The 15710-nt window shown below is 29.1% G+C and overlaps 3 protein-coding genes across 3 annotated transcripts; 2 read left to right on the top strand and 1 right to left on the bottom strand.

Annotated features, from left to right (window-relative positions):
- Positions 1-2964: 2964 nt before the first annotated feature.
- On the bottom strand, positions 2965-4433 carry OCT59_026112 (uncharacterized protein; the record flags this gene model as incomplete). Its single annotated transcript, XM_025323643.2, has 9 exons — positions 2965-3044; positions 3147-3176; positions 3258-3344; positions 3422-3566; positions 3644-3776; positions 3865-3978; positions 4074-4118; positions 4221-4255; positions 4344-4433. 9 exons carry the CDS (start codon positions 4431-4433, stop codon positions 2965-2967), a joined length of 759 nt encoding a protein of 252 aa, XP_025168481.1.
- A 197-nt stretch (positions 4434-4630) lies between these two features.
- Positions 4631-6599, top strand: OCT59_026111 (uncharacterized protein). The gene has a single exon (XM_025321585.2). It carries the CDS (start codon positions 4802-4804, stop codon positions 6326-6328), a length of 1527 nt encoding a protein of 508 aa, XP_025168482.2. The 5' UTR covers positions 4631-4801; the 3' UTR covers positions 6329-6599.
- A 671-nt stretch (positions 6600-7270) lies between these two features.
- On the top strand, positions 7271-12633 carry OCT59_026110 (uncharacterized protein). Its single transcript, XM_066142955.1, has 9 exons — positions 7271-7900; positions 8015-10252; positions 10352-10399; positions 10480-10642; positions 10721-10836; positions 10902-11024; positions 11089-11301; positions 11374-11448; positions 11542-12633. Exons 1-9 carry the CDS (start codon positions 7838-7840, stop codon positions 12454-12456), a joined length of 3954 nt encoding a protein of 1317 aa, XP_065992523.1. The 5' UTR covers positions 7271-7837; the 3' UTR covers positions 12457-12633.
- The last annotated feature ends 3077 nt before the right edge of the window (positions 12634-15710 follow it).

Genomic DNA, 15710 nt, shown 5'->3' with positions numbered 1-15710 from the left:
GGACCAAGCAATGTGGATGATCGTAAGAATCAAAGTACAACATACTAAATGAAAGGGCGAGATCTGATAATGACGGAGATTCTAATCATATTGATTATGGAAAATTGAAAAATTGACATTTTTTTACTGATGGTAAAAATTATTCAGCATCTAGTGGAAATCATGTTATATTACACCGGGAGATGATAAAGACACAAAGTGAAGTGATAGATTTTTGTTGAGAAATTTTCTAAGGGTTCATTTGGGACATTTTTTGATAGGGATTTTGTTTGATACATTTTGGTAGAGATTTTGTTTGAGTTTTTGATAGAGATTTGTTGCAAAGCTATTTTTTAGTATAAATTTTTTAATGTATAGATTATCTGTAAATACACATCATGCTGTCGTTTGTCCTCTTTTAGATCATGAATTTCATCTACTTACTGTAAAAGAATATTATTAATAAAAAAAAAACTTGATAACGAGCAAGCAGCCCTATTACGCACACATTGCACTGTTAGTTGCACTCTACCTCAAACAATCACAGTTGCCATGACTGTACTTAATATTGAAAATAAAGATACCGTGCTCTTTTCAACTGTCATTGTTGTAATAATAGCTTGTGAATATATACTGTATATATGTTACTCCCACTCATATAACTCCCACACCCGCTCAATCTCAATCAAAAAGACGTCGTGAACAACCTAATCTCTATCAATAACATATAAAGCAGCCCCATTCAATATTAATCATCTCATATAACTGAAGTTGTTTCCATTCAGAATATTGACATAAAACTTGGAAATGCAACCCTTGAAATAAAAAATAGTAATATCCGACCCTACAAGATGTTGATATGATGAAAGAACTTGAAAATAAAGTTTTCGGTTGACCCATCAAAAAAATAAGAATTTTATTTTATTTTATTTTATTTTTATTTCAAGAAAGGCAGGCAACCTGTCGATACAATACAAAATTACAGAGGTACTAATTACATGATAATTAGGTATATAAAATAGACGCGGAATGCACATCCCATACATCGAAACATTATCATGTGGTTTAAATATTGGTGAAAGATATCACGTGAATCGTAAAATCAATCAAGCCAACTTTTACTACTGTACGCAGAAAACCCTTTATTACAAGCAGAGAAAAAATGAACAATCTCATAATATTATGAATAATAAAGTAACTAGTTAACGAATTTAAAAATTCCTCAACGCTTATAATAAACGAAAACTGGCATTCACCTATGAAATTCAAAAAAATTGAATATTAGAAAACCTATATACGAATTCTTTTATTCTTATAATTATGAAGAAGGCAGTTCAATTCTGAACTCAATTTAAGAAATAAATTATATCGTAGCAAAATTACATATAAGACTCGCCGGGATTCTAAAGAAGAAAGTTGCAATAATAGTTTTGTTAATAAATATTACTACTAATTTGACGCGTGAGGAAGAGAAATGAATTAAAAAAGAAAGACATTGAACTTAATTACGGGAATATAAAGAAATTTGTTCCTAAATATATGTATTATGATGGTGTTGAAATGATGAGCAAAGGAAAATTAAAATTTGCAATATACGCACCATCAAACGCTCAGTCTAAAGCCAATCAATGTTTATATTTATTTTATGTAAAGCAGGATTACAATGAGAAGTTGCTACACTATTCTAACAAACGGACACCATTATAAAACTTCGTCCAAACCAACGGTCAAAGGCCGAAGGAGCGGACCCTCACTTGCCTATCCTGGATCCCGACCGAAACAGGATAGTAAGGCCAATCAATATTTTATTTAGTGGCCAAAATTTTCAGACTTATAATCATATCACGTGAAATGAATTTTTATATGGTTAACGCATATATAATTACACTTTACGAGAATTTTTGATGCATAATATCAAATACAGATGGTGTGATTATCTCCAAATCATAATCATCCCAAATATCATCATCCTCAAAATTATCAAATATTTTATCATTGGTAATTTGTATTTTTTTGCTTGCTATTTGTGACATTTTGCATGCGGATATCAATATTTTATTTTTTACTTAATACTGATCGATGTAATAGGGGGGGGATTGTTTTGTTTTTAAGATTTATTGCATTTTATAATTAATAATAATACCTGATTTTGTTAATTGATTACTTAACCAGAAAAGGGCTCTGCCATATGAAAGATAATGATCTGATCTATTATTTAACAGAGAAAATAATCGATTTTTTGGTTACTTCTTTTTTTTTGAAGTCATGTGATAAATGTGGTTAGCTTTAGATCGTGCGCACCATACTATATATTGCTAATCCTACGAGATCTCAGATTTTTTAGATGGACATGATGGACATTAATGATGAGTCAGTATGCTCATTTGATGCACATGAAACAGTCGACCGCACATGTCGCATATGATGAACAGTGCACCTCCAAGATCTGCACTTATTATCTGCAAGGAGCATACAGGGATCGAGATCGGGTCAATTCTTACCAAAGAGTGAAATATAATCGTTATATTGCAAGGAAAAACCACTGGGAAGATCCAATTTTTAAAGGTAAAAAAGTGGGAGGAGATTTCATTGTTCTGTAGAAATTTATAGAGAAACATATATGGGGACAAAGGAAGAGCGTGGTAACAACTAAAAACGAAATGTAACAAAAAAAACCCACATCTCTTTGATGACAAGAAGTACTTATCAATTTCCTAAGGACATGAGTATTGACTATATCCCCACTCCAATTCAACTCTGGATGGGAGGAAGAGGGGATTTGCTTGCGATGAAAATATTCAACTTGTATATTTATAAAAAAATCATTAAACTTGAAAACGAAATATGAAAAAAACAGTGGTGAAAATATTAAATTTATTATTATACAAAGCTATTTAATCTCAAATCTTTAATAATTATTTTTACATGTTGTTATTGTTATTAATATTAAATAATGACTTCAAAAGAATAAAAATGCATAAAGCCTCATTCATCAACGTCCATATTATCGCCGTAATTTCTTGCATGTTCACTAACGATGTGTTGATAAAATTCTTTTGGATACTCTATAAATTGGTAATCAAAAGAATATAATGTTAACCACAAGGTACGATATTTTTTTTAAAAAAAATAAATTAGATGTCAGAACATAACAAAGCAATAATTACCGGAACCTCTAATTGTAAGAGCGTAACAAGCTAATAAAAATGGTAATGAAGATAAAATAAAATAAATATAAAAATAACATATAAATAAAAGAAATTATTTGAAGTTCGTACCATCTTCAACTTTTGCTAGATTTGTTTTTATCCCGTCCAATTTTCTTCCTAAGAGAGAATATCCTGATACTTTGAGGAGATCATAATCTTTTTTTTTTTTATTAGTTAGTTTAAGATTAAACTAAAAATTATTTATCGAAATCAATAAAATAAAGTTTTATTACCAGACTTTAAACTCCTTAGAAATTTACAAACTTGTAAAGCACGATCATGATCTCCTTTACCAACACTATTAATGGCGTAACGCATCAGCTCTCCTGTTAGATCTGCTATACCTAGAACATAATCCTCAACCGTTACTTGTAAATACTAATTAAATAGAAGAGCTAAAGATATTTAAAATTTTTAAACTTATAATAATATACCGTGAAAAAAATGTATATTACCTGATTACCCGATTTGTCTCTAAAATTTAATTCAACATCATTCATAGAAATCAAACGATTATGTTCCAAATATTCTAGAAATGATATAGCCTCGATAAATTCTTGAATTGCAGGAGAAATACTTTTATGATATCTAACCGTATTATAGTGCGATGAAAAAATTAGAATTTTGGTACAAACTAAATCATGTTAACAAGAACCTATGATAACAAAAAACTTACTTATAATAATTTATTCCTTCTAATTCACATGATACTTTCTGAAATAATTCAAGTATTTCTTTTTTCTTCGTTTCTGCTTCTTCTAAAATCGATTTTAATGATTTTTGGTTTGATCTTAATATATTTCATAATAAATAATTTAGAAACATAAAAATTCAATTTAAAGAATAAAGAATTAAATAAAAAATAATTAATTTAAATTAACGTACCTATGAGCAAGAAATATTAATTTTTTACTCAATCCTGTAATATCTCTTTTTAATTATAATAATCGAAAAAAAAAAGATCGAATTAATGTAAAATTAATTAAAATAAATTTAAATTATTATTTGCAATAATTTTAAACGCCTTAAAACCTTGACTGCTTGACAATTCTTTCTTTTCTATCATACTATCAAATTTTATTCCATGGAATTAAATAAAATAATTAATAAAATGTCTATAATACAAAACCAAATAAATTAATTTTTTTTACTTACATGATGATCTAATGTTACTCGTAAACTAGTAAAAAGAGTTTTGATATCAACATTTTGACCCAAAGGGGAGCTTTGAATTTCGGTTTCCATTACTATTTAGTTTTAAAGAATGATAGTTGATAATCGTCCCCATTTTATGAGTGTCGTTTTTGACATGTGGCATCCTTGATTGGAAGCTTATCACGAGAAATTTAGCCAATAAAATATTATCACGGGTTACTTTTCTATAGACCTGAATTTTGATTTAATTCAATGTATTTTTAAAAATGACTGCCCTTAACCGTGATTGTCTTTGGGAAATATTCACTAATCTCGAACATGATAAAAAATCTTTACACGGAGCTTTATTGGTTAATAGACTTTGGTGTGAAGTTGCGGTTCAATTTTTATGGAGAAAACCTTTTCGTTTTTTATATACTTGCTCTAAATTTTGTCGATGTTCAGAACAAAAACGTCGAATGAAAGTAAAAAAATTCCTTGCGACTCTGACTACCATTCTTGCACACAAACATACAGCAAGTTCAGTAAATATTCAAGACTTGATTATATGGACAACGGCACCTCTAACAACTTTTGCATATACTGATTTCATTCGACATCTTGACATACATGATTTAGTTTGGGCTTTACATGATGGCGTTGAATATCTTCGATCTCAACGATTTTTAATGGATTTTCAATGTAGTTCTAAGCCTTTCTTTTCAGAAATTACTTGGTCAACATCATCGATTACTTGGGCGGAATCATTATTTCAAAAAATGGCTTGTGATCTATGCAGACTTTTAGTGTTATATTGTTCAAATCTAAGTCATTTATCGATAGATATGGTGAATACAAAATGGTCAGAGGATAAACAAAGATGTACTAGTTTGCCGAGTATTTCTTTCTGGATTACCGTAAATGAAATTCCTAATGAAATATTATTAATTCCTACTTATACCGGATCTCAGAATTGTTTATCACAACTTGTCGAATTTACGTGGGGGGCTACTCATTGGACAAGTAATTTTTTAGATGCTTTATCAAAAATTACACATCATCTTAGAAAACTTGTGATTGATATGTCAAATTTTGGAAGGGATGAAAGTAGAAAGGATGCAAAGAGATTATCAACATTGATAAAAGTACAAAATTGTTTACAAGAAATTAAATTTATTAAATGTAAATTTCGTATTTTACCATCAATCATGGAAGGACTTCGAACACAAGCGAAAACGTTGCGTATTTTTTATTTTCAAGGGATAGTAAAGGATTGGAGTATTTTTTCGGAAGTGAAACATTTAACAAATTTAAGGGAAATAATATTTTCTCACGCTAATTTTCAATGTAACGAAGTAAACATGATAGAACAATCATATTTCCCTCATTTAACAAAATTATCTTTCAATGTTTGTTGTTTCAGGGATCAAACCATTCTTCCGGAACTAATAGTACAACATTCAGGCAAGACACTTAGAACATTTACTTTAACAAGATATTATTATCCTGAACACAACTTCATACCTCAAGTTATAACGACTGTCGCAAATTATTGTCAGAATCTTGTTCATCTTGAGATATATGTGGATAGAAGAGAATTTCAACAGTTGATGCTTCTTTTTGCATCATGTCCTCTCCTTGAGAAAGTGAAATTGACTGGAAATCCAGATGTTGCGGATGAATTATTTTTAAGAATAGCTAATCAAGAATTATCGAATTTAAAAGAGTTGTTTATTGATGCTCAATGGCGGTTTTGTGCCAAATCATTAGAGATCTTTATTGTTAAATCAAGGGCACCTCTCAAAAGTCTTGTATTTCGATATTCACCGGATTTTTCTGATGCTCATTTAGAAGTTTTATTTAGATATTTAAAAGAACACTTGCATCGTTTACATATAGGAACTGATAAAAGATTCAGTAAGGGATTTCTTGAAAAAGCAAAAGAAACCATTGTTGATTTCAGATATAAACTCAATGGACAAGTACATGAACCAGTATGGCTATAATGACTATAACGAGACATACAATATGTTTCAAATAAATATATATATATACCTATATAATAATTAATATCTTCATTAATATTTCTTTTTAATAATTAAATTGATATTTTGGGAGATTAAATACACATAAAAACAATTGTACTAATATGTTAAAATGTGAATTTTTTTTAAAAAAAAAAATAATTAATAATACCTTATTTGTACATAGTAAAAAATATAGTAATTAATAATAATTAACAATAAAAAAATCCGGAATCGCGGATATTACATCGTTTACGGCAAGGAATTTCCAATTTAATGATATTTATTAAATGTCCGAGAAAAACTCCGATATTATAAGCTAACTAAATACTGATATGGATTACCTGCATCAGATTTCCCCGTATATGGGAGATTTAAAAAATTGATGATGATTTTAATAAGAAAAGCCTTTTTTCAATGTTTCACAAATGATATTAAATCAATATGAAGATCAATAATACTTTTTTTTTAGAAAAAAAAGTAGGGAACACAGTAAAAAATGTTTAAAAAAATCTATCATTTCGAAATGAATTAGAGCACGTGGTGGCTTCAAACAATAACAAACAAACAAAAAAAAAGAATTCCTTCGAAAAGATATAAAAAAAAAAAATTATAAATATATATTTTTTCTCACTTATATAATTCACTTAACTTTTAAAGGACTGGATAAAGTAAAAAAAAATTCTTTGTTAAGTTCAATCGACAAAAGATCTTTTTTAATTTAAACAATTGCGTCATACCGCAGCGTTGAAGTTTTTGATATTCGCCAAGTAGTATTAAATTTTCACACCATTCGTACTATCCGACAATTGGTTCAACCGCTTATCACTTGGGAATAAATTGATCATTTATAAATACGTGAAACAAAACGTTTCCGGAAAAAGTAAATTTTTTTTGTACAGTTTATTTTTTTAGAATATTCTCCTCGTTGCTTGTGACCCCATTGTTATACTTTTCAGATCTCTTTAAGTGATACGGCAATATAATATTATAATAATGATGAATTTGGAAAAAGTTGAACTTTGTTCACTTTTTCATATACTCTCTACATTATTTACCCTATAAACAGTTTAATACATATATTTCGTTGTAAATGCGGTAAAAAAAGTCAAAAAAAAAATATGAACTAAATAAAAAAGAAAAAAAAAAGAATAATTATTTATAACTTTCAAAAATTAAACATTTTGTAAATTTATTTTTTTTTATTTTTAATTATTTAATTTATTTGTGGTTTTTTTTTTAAAAAAAAAACTTGATCAATATATATATAGAAAAATAGGTCATAAACTTATGCTTATTTAAAGTTTGAACATAAATATTTTGTAAAGCTTTCTTTTCAATCGTTTAAAAGCCTCCAACCTAAACCTTTTAAATTCTCTTTTTTTTTTTGATAAAAAAAAAGAAATTTTTTTTTTTTCTTTTTTTGAGTGTAAGAGAACATTTGAAAAAAAACAAACATTAAAATAAAAAAAAATAGTAAAAAGAAGAATTATGAGTGGCCAACTTGAATTAATGTTTGACCTTTTACAGCAAGAGGTTGATAAATTAACCGCGGTAAGTTAGTTATTTACTGGAATTTTTTTTTTTCTAGAATTTCGGTTATAAAAATGAAAATAATAATTATACCAAATATTCTGAACGTTTTTTTTTTGTTTTTTTATAAAATAGGATCTTGCTCGAGAGGATTCAGATGATCTTTTACACTCGAATGATGTAAATCCGGATACTATTTCTGAAAATGATAGTCCCTTAGAGTTAGATGCAAATTTATATAGCTTGTATAATTTAAAATCTGAAATAGAGAGAAGCTTAAAAAAAGAAGATTCGTCCAATCCCATAATTAGCGATCCAGTACTATCAATACCACCTACAATTTCTTTTAACACTCATCAAAGATCTGCTTCTCACAAAGAAATGCGTAATTTAGATAGCACTTCGCTTCATCAAAAATCGAAATCTGTTGATTCTCGTAATGTGAAATCAAAACCACGAGATAATAATCTTTTACATCCGCGTGATTCACAAACACTTGGTATTTCAAACTATCAACGTATTAGGTCTTTATCAGATGCTAATGTTAATGATGTTGTGATGCCTATACATTCTTCTATGCTTTCTCCTAGGACTATGATGGATCCTTCCTCAATTTTAAGTAGTGATAGTGACAATGACGTTAGCGAGTCATCATCAGATGATACTTCAGGAAGTGATAATGATAGTGATTATAGTTCATTGATGGGTACATTAAGAAGTAAATCATTAAATAATTTATCAGATATTAAAAATTCTGCTGTTGATGATCAAAAAACCACCATCTCAAATGAAAATAGTTCCCCAACTTTGTCCCCAACATCATCCCTTGATTTATCAACTGGTAAAAAGAAAATTAAAAGGACTCCGACAACCGGTCGTGGTTTAGGCAAATCACAAATTAAATCGGTCAATGAAACCTTTATAAAATCATATGATACAGATGATGAAAATCGTCCACTAAGTTCTAGATCTAATTCAAAAGCTCAAGATATTAATTTTGATAAACAATCAGTTATACTTCGTTTAAATTTAAGAACTCAAGAATCAAAATATGGTAGTGAAACCTCTTCATCTACTTTATATGAGACTGATGATGAAAACCGTCCATTAAGATCTAGATCTAATTCAAAAGCTCAAGATACTAATTTAGATAAACAAGGTGAAGATAATTCATTAAATTCTACAAATTCACCTGTAAGGACGCAAAGAAACAGAAATTCTATTGATCAAACTCATCGAAGTTCAGGATCTAAAGAGAAGTCATCAGATGATCATATTGAAACTTCTAAACCACCAAATTCGAAAGAACATACTGAAGGGCCAAGATCTCAGGAAAGAAATTCTAATGATAACAAGATTTTCTCAATTAATTCTAGTAAATTAAAAGAAACTGAGCATGTTCATGATCGTTCGGAGTCAATCGAAAAAGAATCTGATGATAGAGAAGTTCTTGGTAATAAATACAGAGGAGAAAACGGAGAAGGAGGACGTCGAATACACTCTCAGGATCATGATGTGGATTCACAGATTAATGTAACTAGTACAAGAGCGATATCAAGGATAAGAGAACCTGAAGATAAAGAACAGATAAGATCTAAGAATAAAGTTGAAAAATCATCAGAAAAAGAAAATGTGAACCGTGAAAATTTAGAAGAGCGAGGAAGAGAATCTAGTAAAAACATTGAACTAGATAATGATCACGATCAAGCAAGATCAAAAGTCCGAGGAGAGGAAGAACGCGGAAGAGCTAAATCAAAAGTCCGAGGAGAGGAAGAACGCGGAAGAGCTAAATCAAAAGTCCGAGGAGAGGAAGAACGCGGAAGAGCTAAATCAAGAGTCCGAGAGGAGGAAGAACGTGAAAGAGCTAAATCAAGAGTTCATGAGGAGGAAGAACGTGGAAGAGCCAAATCAAAAGTTCGAGGAGAGGAAGAACGCGGAAGAGCTAAATCAAAAGTTCGAGGAGAGGAAGAACGTGGAAGAGCTAAATCAAGAGTTCGAGAGGAGGAAGAACGTGGAAGAGCCAAATCAAAAGTTCGAGGAGAGGAAGAACGTGGAAGAGCCAAATCAAGAGTTCGAGAGGAGGAAGAACGTGGAAGAGCCAAATCAAGAGTTCGAGAGGAGGAAGAACGTGGAAGAGCCAAATCCAGAGTTCGAGAGGAAGAAGAACGTGGAAGAGCCAAATCAAAAGTTCGAGAGGAGGAAGAACGTGGAAGAACCAAATCAAAAGTTCAAGAGGAACGCGAGAGAGTTAAATCTAAACCACTAGAAGAGCGTGGAAGAACACCAAAAGAACGTGAAGTTGTTAAATCTAAGACTCAAGAAAATGAGAACAGAGAACGAGCTAAATCTCGAACTCGTTATCGTCGTGAAAAGGTACAATCCTAACTATACGAAAATTTTGCGTATCACCTGGCTTTAATCGTTATGTACCAATTTTATTAAGCGTATTTAAATTTGTTTATTTTATTGTAGGCGGAAGTACATGTTGAAAAAGAGGAAGCGAAAATCACTGAAGTTAAAGTGAGTGATGTCCTTACTGCACCATTCTTGTTAATTGTTATTCTCAATTTAAACTAATCTTATATATGTATAAATTTTAGCTTACAACACAGATCTTTATCGAAAACTTACGTCAATATAGAACATTGTCAATAACAGCAACTAGAACTGCATTAGACATTTTAAACTATTTCCGTGATAATGAAACAATTTCTGATTCTGAATCTTGGACTTTATTTGAAGTAATTAATGAATATGGTTTAGGTATATAATAAATATTTCTCTTTTTAGGATATCAAGATTTTGTTATAAAATTTAATTAATTGTAAATTTGTTATTTAGAACGTCCGATAAGAGATTGGGAATATGTTGCTACAGTCATCGGAAATTGGGAACCAAATAAACAAAATGCACTTGTTTTAAAAAAATACATAAACAGGAATTGTCTGACATTAGGAGTATGTATTTATTTATGTTAAATAATTTATTCGCTAGAATTATTAAATTCAATTTCATTATTTAGGGATTCAAAAATGCTGTACCTCCCATGTTTGGATCTCTACATTTAGAGGTGAAGAAAAATAAATGGCAGAAAAGACACTTTTTTATCAGAGATGGAACTGTATATCATTGCAAGGATGCAAAGGTAAAAATAAAATTGTGAATTATTACTTTATTTGAAAAAAAAAATTAACATTATTTATAACTAGGGGAATAATGAAACTCTCCTTTGTTCGCTTGCAAGCTTTGATGTGTATACTTTTACAAAAACCGTGAGAAAATCTCCAACCAAGTTTATTTTTGCATTGAAATCTCAAGACAAAGTTGCAATGTTTGAAAATCCAGATGATTACATACGTTATTTGTGTGCAGATCACTTGGATAAAATGAAAGACTGGGTGTTGAGTCTTCGAGCTGCTAAGGTAATTTTCATAAAATAAAATTTATATATATTATAAAATTTATAATGTTAAAGTTTTATCCACGTTTAATAGAATAACTTGCTACGAGCTAAATATCCGGAAAGGTTTGAAAAGACCATCAAAAGTGATGATAAGCTTTATTCAGAGGTTTGCAGAATATATTTTTTTTTATATATATATTTTATAACTTAGTAAAAATCAGAAATTTTAATTTAACATTTATATTATTTGACGGAATAGAAATCTGGCGAGAATTCTACGGAGTTAAATGAATCTAATAATAAAGTATCGGAAAGACGTAGGTCTATTAACCAATGGGAAAACCTACGTAAACATGTTCGTAATTCAACATTATACGGTAAAATAGAAAATAATTCCCTAAGACTTATTACTAACCCAGGACTTAAAAAGAAAGAATCAGACAATGGGATAAAAGATTCATTGAATAATACATCAGCATCGAGTGGGGATCAAAAATTTAAAGAAGGTTCACTATTAGATTATAACGAAAAAATTCCATCTCCCAAACAAGTTGAACCTGAAAGTAAAGCATTTGTGAAAGGATCACTATTAGCTTCAAACGATGCATTATTTGAACAAGCTAAAGAAAGAGAAAAACTTCGTAAAGCTATAGGAGGGGTCGGAATCATCAGAGATCAGAATAGTTTAACGTTTGTTAATTTAAATACTTCTGTAAAATTCAGCCAAGGATCTTTATTAGATAAGAATAATGATACAACAAATGAAAATAATAATAATTCCAATAATTCACCTACAGGTCGATTGGTGCAAATTGAAAACGGGGTACAATTTAATAAAGGATCTTTACTAACTAAGAGTAAGACTCAAAGATCACATAAAAATCCTTCGGGAACATTATTAAAAATAGATGCACCATTATCAAAGAGTGCACCAGTTCAAAGTATATTATCACCAAATGGAAAAACATTACTTGAAATTGATTTAAAACCTGATGCAGCACATACAATAGCATTACGGAATACGAACGTTAAACCTTTATTAAGTTTTGTTCCAGGAGAAAATAATTATAATAATATAGGAGTAAAATCACCAAGAAGTTTAGGGTTTAATCACAATAACAATGAGGAAAGTGAAACTAGTAGCGAGTATGATAGTGATGATAAATTATATTAAGAGGATTATGTAATGTGATAATAATATAATTTAGTCTTTGTATATTTATATATAAAAAAACATATCATATTAAAATTTAAAAATTAATTATCTTATATAGAGATTATATAAATTTACTGAGATTTTTTAGTAAATTAATAAATCATTTTAATAATCATATAATTATGTAAATATAAAAATACGTATGGAACCAGGATCCCGATGATGCGTTAAAATTCAAAGTTGTAATACTGTGTGCGGTAACTGCGGTGTCCAGACGTGACGACGTTTTAACCAATCGGATTTTCCCGTCTTTACCGGCAGATTGCATTCACCAGCATTGCATTATGCATAAACTAACTTTACATCCAGCATAAATTAGCCAAGTATTAGTTTGTAGGAAAATTCATAACTATATCAGGATTAAGCAATTTCCGTGTATGTGTACAATGTGCAACAAATTTATATTGGTCAAAATAAAAGTACAAGTAATATTTGATATCGTATTTATCAAATAAATAAATTTTACACATTTTCCCCTAATTTTATGATGAATAAAAACATGCCATTTAAACTTCTTTCAATGATTTAATTTATAAGATAAGTTTTATTGAATTACCGATAAGGATATTAATTAAAATATTAATTTTATAAATGGCACGATTGTATTATATGATCGTCTCGTGTTCATGTAAACGTGGTTGGAAGTTGGAACTTATTTTAATAGTATTATAGTAGCACAAAATATTATTTATATCAGCTCATGATTAATTGGGTGGATTAATTGGGTGAATTATTATTAAATTATTAATAAATGAAACTTTTAGGTTAAATCAATGGTTTTCTTTGTTAGTCTTTGTTAGTCGATCAAAATTTCTTTATTTTTCATTTTCGTTGTCCAATGTTTTAATTAATTGACCCAAGAGATAAACTATATGTTTTAATTTAATAAATTAAAATTCTTTTTTTAAATTACAAAGATAATAACATATTATTTTTTCACTTGGTCTTCGAATGGTTAAACTTTAAACGATATTTTCTTTTTGTTTTTTCTCAAATTGAAACTTTGATGATCAATAAATAAAACAAAGAAATAAAAAAAAATAAAACAAAATAAAACAAAATTTAATATATCATTTTAAAATCAATTTGGTTGAAATTTTGTTGAAGTTTTGTTGAAGTTTTGTCGATTTATCCTTATTAAAACGATCATAATTTTAAATTAATGAATATCGTTAAATCGCAACATTAAAAATTTGATGATCATTACTTTTAATATCTTCATTGAGTTTGATATACTGTATCATGTGGATATATTAATAAATTTTTGAAAACAGTAAATTTCTTTGTAAAATAAATGGACCGGAACGGAGGTATAAAAAATCTCTAATTATTACAGCAAAATTCGAAATATAATTAATGAACACTTGAAAATTTTTATTGTCGGGATTGTCTGGTACTCGGGTTACTCGGCTAGTCGGGTTATTAGAAAAGATATATAACACGTGACATATATATATTTATAAATTATGTTATATTAAAATTTAATTAAGGTATACCGTGTTATTTATATTTTCTAATAACCCAGTAACCCAAGTACCCGACAATCCCGACAATAAAAATTATCAAGTGTCCACTATATTTCGAATTGGTCTTTTTTAAACTAATTTTAGTATCAAATAGTTACTGCGTCATGAGAATCATAAAACTTTTTATTATACTTTTTTAACTAATAATGATAGATTTTATGGAATTTTTAATTTTTATTACTAATTTTAATGATCATCCGTGAAAATATCAAGAAAAAAAAATCATGAATTGTTATTAGGAACCGTATATTTATATAGTAGTTGTTTTTCTTCATACTGGTTGATAATTAGAAATTGATATTATAATTACTAACGAACTTGAAATTTATTAACATAAAATTACGCTAGGAGAGAGAAAATCGTAACTCAAATAATACCAAAGTTAAAAAGAATTATATAAAAAAAGGAATTATAAATGAATAATAACAGATAAAATGAGAAAGTAAGATGTTTATTAATAAATTTTATGCACTTTATAAAAATTGTTTTATTCTGACTGTTCAAAACATTTATAGCAAAATCTAAATGATCTCAATAAGGACATCCTAACAGAGAATTTCGGGTATGATCAAGAAGTAGTAACGAATGTGGCTGGTTTTATCTTTAACGATCTGCTCAGAAATTCGAAGAGTATGATGCTCTCTTGAATGATATTCATTAGTATAAGTTGATAAAGAATCACTAAAGTCTTTAAAACTGCTATAAATCTATAGCTAGATGTTCCCGTACTCGTGTTCCGTTTAGGAAACTTGAATTTTCCTAACAATCACGTGGGCGTATGTAAAAAATTCTACCGCAGTATTGCATCGTTGAAATATAGCATTAATCAATAATGTCATGTCAGAATCAAATAAAGATATATAATAACGAGTATTCAAAAAAAGTTTCCTAAGTTTCCTACACTTCTTTTAATCAATGTCTTCTTTTTTCATTTATAAGAAAAGTTTAATCAATATCCTATCTATCCTTCTCATAATTTTTGCTGTACTTGTGTTCTGTGTGATTATTAAGATATCAGAATTTACTATTTGAGATTATTACTTATCTAAAGCCTTTCTTTTGTCATTTTTAGTTTTTTCCCATTGCTGGTGTTCTTCTTTGGATCGCTATTACGTCATACATCGGATACTATATTAGTAAGGGGATTGATTACTTACATCTTCAACAGGAGCAAGTCATTGGCTTATTCACTTGTGTAACGTAAAGTCATAAAAACGAATTTTTTAGTATTAAAAAAATTTTCGTACTCTATTCCTACAACCATACAACCATGGCGAACATATCAAAAGTTTACTGTGAGAAAATAGATCTCGAAATTATAGACCTTAAGAAGGTTTATACATTTGAAGAGTTCGAGTACATAAACGACCAACTTAAGACTCGCACTATACAACTTAATGGAAAACCAGTTAACCTCTTCGAATACGAAAATGGAAAGTTAATCCCAATGCCACAGACTCCATACGCAAGAGGAAAGGTTGTCTTAGAAATTGGGAGACAGTTAGCTAACTGGAACATCGAAACTCGCCAAAATGGAGGCGTTACCTTTTCGCAAGGTGGCTTTAATTTTAATGTTGGGGGACAGAGAACCATTCTAGCACCAGATGTTTCTTTCACTCCAAAACAAACAGACCGTAATTTGAACAGCTTACAAAATTGGACCTTTCAAGGCCAACCCTTCACTCC

Source organism: Rhizophagus irregularis, chromosome 6 (assembly GCF_026210795.1).
Source record: "Rhizophagus irregularis chromosome 6, complete sequence".
In the NCBI taxonomy this organism is placed as follows: Eukaryota; Fungi; Glomeromycota; class Glomeromycetes; order Glomerales; family Glomeraceae; genus Rhizophagus; species Rhizophagus irregularis.
The sequence above is the reverse complement of the archived record's forward strand: the minus strand, read 5'-3'. Positions and strand labels throughout refer to the sequence as shown.